The following is a 6,922-nucleotide window of genomic DNA, read 5'->3' on the forward strand; positions in this document are numbered from 1 at the left end:
CACTGGAGTCTGTGACTGTTTGTGTCCACTCAGGGGTCAGGAAAGTGCCGGGGTTGTCACAAGCAATGGAGCCAGTCCGCCCACGTACACAGCACACAAGGTAACGTGAACGATGGCTGGAGGCTCCTTCTGCGGTCGCACAGAAACACTCACTCTGACAAAAACAGGCACTTCGACTGAGCTGTGTTTTAACCATTAAAACTGTTTTGTTTTTAAAGCATTCACACACTGAGATTGTGGATTTTTTTTTTTTTTTTTTTTTTTAGGGAATGGGATTAGTGAGCACTGCTTTCTCACCAGAGGCTCTTCTGAAACTGCGCCATGGTAACCTTGGCATTTGCCACACACGCTATTCAACCACTGGGATCTCAGAGCTGCAGAACTGCCAGCCCTTTGTGGTGGATACACTGCATGGCAAGATTGCTGTAGCACACAATGGGGAGCTGGTAAATGCCCATGCCTTGAGAAAAAAGGTGAGGTTGGCCCTCTGCCCACGCTGAATGCGGTGCATAACAACATCTCTTCTTGCGCTTCATCACGAATCAGAGTTTTATATTTTATTGTATTGTGTTGAACCAATACGTGTTATTTTGACAAGTCCATATAAACTAGACATTGTGAATGGGGATTTAGTGTCGTGGTAGTTTTAATGTATCCCGATGGCGTTAGATCAGTTTAATGGGTCTGTGTTATGTTGCGTATGGATTAACGCACTGCAAGAAAATTGAAGTTTGCCTGCATTAATCGTCATAAATGTGTCATTTTTAAACGCTTTGTGTAGGTAATGCGCCACGGTGTCGGCCTCTCCACCAGCTCGGACAGCGAGCTCATCACCCAGCTGCTGGCCTTTACTCCACCCATGGAGGAGCTGCACTCACCTGACTGGGTGGCCAGGTGAGTGCTATGGAGCAGAAATGTTAACGTCTTTCTTCCACACTACTTATTTTTTTTTTTTTACTTTTTTTTTTTTTTTTTTTTTTTTTGTAGAATCAAAAACCTCATGACTGAAACTCCTACATCATACTCCCTGCTGGTCATGTTCAAAGATGTCATCTATGCGGTGCGTGACCCTTACGGAAACCGGCCCCTCTGCATTGGACGGGTTGTTCCCGTCTCTAAGCTCCACAGTTCAGGTATTTTAAACGTGTTTGTTGCCTCAGGAGGAGGATGTGGACGGGCCTTGTTTGTGGTCAAATGATTTGAACTGTTTTACTGATAAGGACTTTGAAAGAACTCGAGGCAGAACATGTTAATGACACAGGCTCAACTTTGATTTGGTCAGAGGTCAGGTGTGTGATCTGGTGGATGATTGACTCGATTCTTTGTTCAGGTGCTGGTGAGGGGGACACCGAGGGGTGGGTTGTGTCATCGGAGTCGTGCAGCTTCCAGTCCGTCGGTGCCAAGTGAGTTTTTAAATCAGCGTCTTGACGTAAACCTCCCGTGCTGTGGGTTGAGTCCGTCTTCAGTCGTTTTTCTGTCCTCTCTGGTTCTCAGGTATTACAGAGAGGTTTTACCAGGAGAGATAGTCCAGATATCCAGACATGGAGTCAAGTCTCTGAGCGTCGTGCCCCGTCCTGAGGGAGACCTTCCTGCATTCTGTATTTTTGAATATGTCTATTTCGCCAGACCAGACTCCATTTTTGAAGGTACCAATATGTTTATGAGCAGTGCTCCTGTAATTTACTTTGATCTTAGCTTTACCGTGTAGTTGCTCGGTGCTGAAATATTGATGTACTGCAGGACAGATGGTCTATACTGTGAGGCAGCGCTGTGGACGACAGTTAGCCATCGAAGCTCCCACTGCAGCAGACGTGGTCAGCACCGTGCCGGAGTCTGCAACCCCCGCCGCTCTGGGCTACGCTCAGCAGGTCGGCCCCCCCCCATCTGTAAAGACATGCTGTTAATAACCGCTCCTACACTCGTGTCGTCACTCTCATTTCTCCTCTTGTCGCCTCAGTCTGGTCTACCATACATAGAGGTCCTGTGTAAGAACCGCTACGTTGGGAGGACATTTATTCAGCCAAATACCCGCCTGAGGCAGCTGGGAGTGGCCAAGAAGTTCGGGGCATTGACGGACAACTTTGCGGGGAAACGGGTGGTTCTGATTGATGACTCCATCGTCAGAGGCAACACCATCTCCCCCATCATCAAACTGCTGAAGGAAGCTGGGGCAACGGAGGTTAGTTGATTAGAGCTGGACAAATGGACACCATCATGCAGCCTTTTAATGCAAAGTTTTCCAATGTTTTTTTTATATTGTTGTTGTGAACTTCAAGTTATTTTACCGACAGTTTTTGAATTCAAGTGAATAACCATTGTCGTATAGTGGGTGTCCCCCATCTCGTCTTAAATGGAGAACACACTCAGTTTACATCTACATGCCGACTACAAAATATGAGACTCATTAACCGTCAATGAAAACAAGCTGTGGGTTTGGATGTGTGAACTGTTGAAATTGTGACCTGATAACACTGAGAGAAATCAATCATCTCTGTGAATACACGCCTTCTTTTTGAGGTCGTCATTAACAAGAATGATGGGCTTTTATTAATTAAGTCCCCTTTAACCTGAACATCCTCCTGGACAGGTCCATATCAGGGTGGCGTCTCCACCGATCAGGTTCCCTTGCTACATGGGCATCAACATCCCAACTAAGGAGGAGCTCATTGCCAATAAGCCAGAGTTTCAGGACATTGCTGGTTATATTGGTAAGTACCAATTTGTTTTTTGTTTTTACTCTTTTTAGTAACACTTATTTATCTATTTACATATGCTGCTTTTACTGTTTTTAATTATTTCTATTTTATTTATTGCTCATTTCATTACCTCTTAACGTTGTTGTGCAGGTGCCGACAGCGTTGAGTATCTGACTGTGGAGGGTCTGGTCTCAGCTGTTCAAGAGGGCATCGCCTCCCACCAGGAGAAAGACGACATGATCAGCTCCAGTAACAAGTCCAGCAAGAGGGTGGGCCACTGCACCGCCTGCCTCACTGGGAAGTATCCAGTGGAGCTGGAGTGGTAACTGTGCGCTGTACGACCACGTGTACAACGGTGCCGCGACACTTCAGGCTCCCACAACTAGAAATGTGATGGTTCGATCTCAGTCGTGCTTTCTGGGACACTAAGACGCTGTACAGCTACAGCACATTGTTTCTCTACAGCAGATCCTCATCCTGCTGAGAACTTTAAAAAGCAGTTAAGATACTACTTTCCTCACCTCTGTGCGCAGCGATGTCTTCGTTTTACATTGTCACGTTCCTTTGCAGGAAATGTCGTCTCATTTCATTTGCTCACTTGTATTTCAAACATAAACTACACTATTGCAGAAAACGCACAAGACTAGTGACCAAAAAGACTTCTTTATTTTCTGTATTTCCTCAAAATTAACCTGCCGTTTTGTTTGTCATTTGTTTTCTTAACCTTGACACCATCTATGAATATACATGTGTCAGTAATAAACAGAAATGCAATGAAAACATGTACTCTGAAAGAGTGTAACTTTTTTTTTTTTGAAGAAATTATATTTTCACATTGACAGTTTTATTTTGAAGAAAATCTTTCAAAAATATTCAAAGCGTTATTAACACAACCACAGCAGGAGTCTAAAATCTAGTTAGAAGAACTACAAATATCATTGGACCGTTTTTAAACATTAGTAAAACTATGTAATATAACGTATGAAGCTTGAAGCCATAGATATATGCAAATGCAACCTCAGACTTTCAGTATCACTGTGTCATGACACTAATCTTCTTCAGTGGAAGCAATTGAGACTTAAAACTTGGCGTATTTACTGGAGAGAGAGGAGAGGCCACCAGGAGGACGCTCCATTACTGTCGGAATAAGACGGCGCCTCAGCATCTCCTTCCTGTGGCGTTCCGACCCCGGGGAGTACGTGCAGTACTTTTCCCTGAAGCGCTTGGACTGGGGCTTGCCACATTCATCCAACTCCCTGTAGCGTTTCCTCAAGGCCGAGCGGTGGGGCGACAAGGCCAGAGATGCCAGAGCGGAGGAAGAGGGGCCTGAGCTGGTATCGGAGCTTCTAGCGCAGAGGGAGCAGGGAGGGGCATTAAACAGCATTGATTTGCTCTGGCACACGAACTTGTGGTAAACTTTGAGGAAATCCTCATCCACCTTTTTCGGGGAGTAAGGGGCGGGGCTCTGTGGCAAATAGGAATCGAAGGAAAGGTGCCGTCTGCGCCTTTGACGAATGTCTGCTGTTGGAGCTGACTGAGGTGAGTGAAGCCTCCTAAGTGGCACAATTGGCCTCTGAAGAGCGGTGGACAGAGTCTGAGGACTCGTATACGCTCTGGAATTGCCTTCCACAGAATATTCTCGGGAGCGGTTGGAAAATGCGTGAGGTGACCTGCTGGGGATGCTCATCACCCTCAGTTTGGAGGGACTCTGTCTGACCGGAGAGCCGTAGATGTCGGATCTCTCTACGTCAGAGGCGGTCTCTGATGCACGCGCGGAGCAACCGGCAGCCTGTGCCGACAGCGCAGAGAGAGAGAGCCTCCTCGGTCTGAGCGGTGAATCCACGGGTGCTTTAGCGGCGTGACAGTAAAGTCGTGAAGGACTAACGGAGGACAAAGAGCCCTGCTTCCCCGGCTGGCACGGCTTAGACGGAGACGGCTGAGACACGGTGTAGTTTTTCCTCAGTGGGGTCTCGACGCGATCGCGCCGGTGCTGCTCTCTCATCAGCGAGCCTCTCTCCTTACCAGGAGTGTGCTGCCTTTCCTCCGGGCTGCGGGACATGTCCATGACCAGCACCTTGGGGGTTGGCTGCGTTGGACTGACGCTGGCACGTCTCAGCGTGACATCAAAGGTGCTGTTCAGAGAGCTTCTGTTCGACTGCCGCCTCCACCTGCGGTACCTCCTCAGCACCGAGGTGGCGGCCTCAGACAGATGCTGCCGGTGCCAAGCCCTCCCTATTCGACTTATCGTGCTGGGGTAGAGCTCCACCAAGGAGTTGCCGTGACTGCTCAGAGACATCTGCAGCTCTTCGTCTTCATCCTCGGGCTGGAGCTCCACCTGAGAAAAGCTGCTCCTACTGTCATCCTCTGAGCTCACGCTCGACTTCCCTGTAGGACGCATAAGAGTTAAATGACAGTTACTGCAAATTAGATCAAATTTGATTTGACACACAATAAGTGGTGCACTGCGTTTAAAAGAAGGCCTCCTGATTCCTTGTTATTACCATAATCATCCGCGTAAAACTGGCCGCTGCAGCGAGAAGTCTCATCATCTCCTTCATCTTGATAAGTTAGTTCCAGCTGTTGAAAACAAACCATCATTAGTTTAAACTGTGCCAGATATTCAGTGGAGAAGTGTGTGATAAATGCAGACGTTCTTACCCGAGAATCTCCAGTGATGTCTTGTGCTGCGGAACAAATATAATAAAGGTAACGGCAAAAGATGAAACAAACTGAATAAAGAACAGAATAAAACCATATCAGTTGCCATTTTAGTTTCAGGTTATGGAAACTTACACTGTAACGATCGCTCTCTCCAGTCAGCCTGGCTCTGTGGAGAAGAACAGTGATTGATTTCTACACATCTGCTTCCCTGCAATTCATTATGCTGCACACATTCACAAAAATCAGTTTAAGGGATTTTGTGTCATATGTGGCTGCAGTGCGTGTTGACAGTGACCCCACACCTTTGATTCCAGCTGGCTCAGGATCATTCTCGACTGCTCCATAAAGGAATCAAGTTCTTCACCATGAAAAGGATCAGAGAAGATACAGTGAGAACAAGCAATCGTTTCATTACCGAGTCATCTGTCAAATGTCTGGATTAGGTCGGTCAGATGGTAAATTTAAAGCAGACGTAATTATTTTAATGCCTAATCATCATGTATCAAAATACACTCGCTTACCTACTCGCTAACCTGGCATGCGAGTGTAGTCAATTACCACTAGGTGGCGCATTGTCAAAGAAAATATAGTAAATAAAGGCGGGCGAGCCACAACACATTCAGCGGATATGATTCATTAAATCCTTCATATCGGGTCGTGGTGTGTCCGAGTTGTTTTTCTGTCCTCTACTGAGCGTGTGGAGCTGAATGTAACGCTGCTACCTGGTGGCGGAAACACGGTCCCTCACAAGAAATAAAAGCCTCAACTTACTTCTGGGATTTATACTCTCGAGGTCCACGTCTATTCCTGCATCCTGGTGCTGGACTTTTGAATACTGTGGGAAACAGTCGTAGATGTTAGGAAGCTCACACTTTCACAGTTTATCTCTAAAGCCAGCCTCAGCCAATTCCGTCCTTCTTTGCCAACTCTCGCCCGAAGGCCTCATCTCTAACAACAAACCTTGTCTACGATTCTGTCCAGCGCCCTTTTGTAGTTTATGCCGTTTTCACATAGTCGTCTCTTTAAATGTACGTCCATGTTGCTTGAAAAAACGTTTTGTTGACGCTTAGACGTAATTTCAACGAAAAAGCAGCAGCAGCAGCAGCAACGAGCCGCAGTCACAAAAGCGTTGGTCGGTTAAATTTTGATCTCTCACACATTATGATTGTGATTGGACAGCGGGACGGTGGTGCCTTCAAGGCCAATGGGAAAAACACGCCCACTAAATTAGCGCCATCGGATATAGAAGATAAAATAATTTAGAAGACAACTACAAAAGCCGAGCTATATTGGAGATAGCGCTCATGTAGTAACCTGAGTGGTGTTGAATGATCTGGTCCCGATTCAATTCCTTTTAACAATATTTCCCGGACGAATAGTTATTTCTTTGATTAATAATAATAACTATTTTTAACTATTAACTATTAATAATAATAGTTAAAACAGGCCACAAACGTTTGGAGCATGTTGTATTTGTATTAATACACAGCTTTATTTTAAACAAGCCCATAAGCCTAAATAGTTTAAAATGCTTTGTCGTTTGTTTTATTTATTTTTCTGTCACT

At 45.9% G+C, this 6,922-nt stretch overlaps 2 protein-coding genes across 2 annotated transcripts; one reads left to right on the top strand and one right to left on the bottom strand.

Annotated features, from left to right (window-relative positions):
* Positions 1-269: 269 nt before the first annotated feature.
* Positions 270-3,022, top strand: ppat (phosphoribosyl pyrophosphate amidotransferase). The gene is made up of 9 exons (XM_047586902.1): positions 270-473; positions 782-894; positions 988-1,133; positions 1,331-1,403; positions 1,495-1,646; positions 1,741-1,868; positions 1,958-2,179; positions 2,588-2,708; positions 2,847-3,022. Exons 1-9 carry the CDS (start codon positions 270-272, stop codon positions 3,020-3,022), a joined length of 1,335 nt encoding a protein of 444 aa, XP_047442858.1.
* A 499-nt stretch (positions 3,023-3,521) lies between these two features.
* si:dkeyp-117h8.4 (uncharacterized protein LOC572032 homolog) lies at positions 3,522-6,483 on the bottom strand. Its single transcript, XM_047586973.1, has 7 exons — positions 6,318-6,483; positions 6,129-6,192; positions 5,660-5,715; positions 5,490-5,523; positions 5,355-5,380; positions 5,198-5,273; positions 3,522-5,081 (listed from the first exon to the last, which is right to left on the bottom strand). Exons 1-7 carry the CDS (start codon positions 6,393-6,395, stop codon positions 3,775-3,777), a joined length of 1,641 nt encoding a protein of 546 aa, XP_047442929.1. The 5' UTR covers positions 6,396-6,483; the 3' UTR covers positions 3,522-3,774.
* Between the last annotated feature and the right edge of the window lie 439 nt (positions 6,484-6,922).

The sequence above is a fragment of the Mugil cephalus genome, chromosome 6 (genome assembly GCF_022458985.1).
Source record: "Mugil cephalus isolate CIBA_MC_2020 chromosome 6, CIBA_Mcephalus_1.1, whole genome shotgun sequence".
NCBI lineage: Eukaryota > Metazoa > Chordata > Actinopteri > Mugiliformes > Mugilidae > Mugil > Mugil cephalus.

Coding starts and splice junctions, on each gene's coding strand:
- si:dkeyp-117h8.4 (XM_047586973.1), bottom strand. CDS start 6,395: ATGGACGTACATTTAAAGAGACGACTATGTGAAAACGGCATAAACTAC. Junction 5,274..5,354: donor ACATCACTGGAGATTCTCGG/GTAAGAACGTCT, acceptor TGTTTTCAACAG/CTGGAACTAACTTATCAAGA. Junction 5,082..5,197: donor GTTTTACGCGGATGATTATG/GTAATAACAAGG, acceptor TGCGTCCTACAG/GGAAGTCGAGCGTGAGCTCA.
- ppat (XM_047586902.1), top strand. CDS start 270: ATGGGATTAGTGAGCACTGCTTTCTCACCAGAGGCTCTTCTGAAACTG. Junction 1,404..1,494: donor TTCCAGTCCGTCGGTGCCAA/GTGAGTTTTTAA, acceptor TCTGGTTCTCAG/GTATTACAGAGAGGTTTTAC. Junction 2,180..2,587: donor AGGAAGCTGGGGCAACGGAG/GTTAGTTGATTA, acceptor CCTCCTGGACAG/GTCCATATCAGGGTGGCGTC.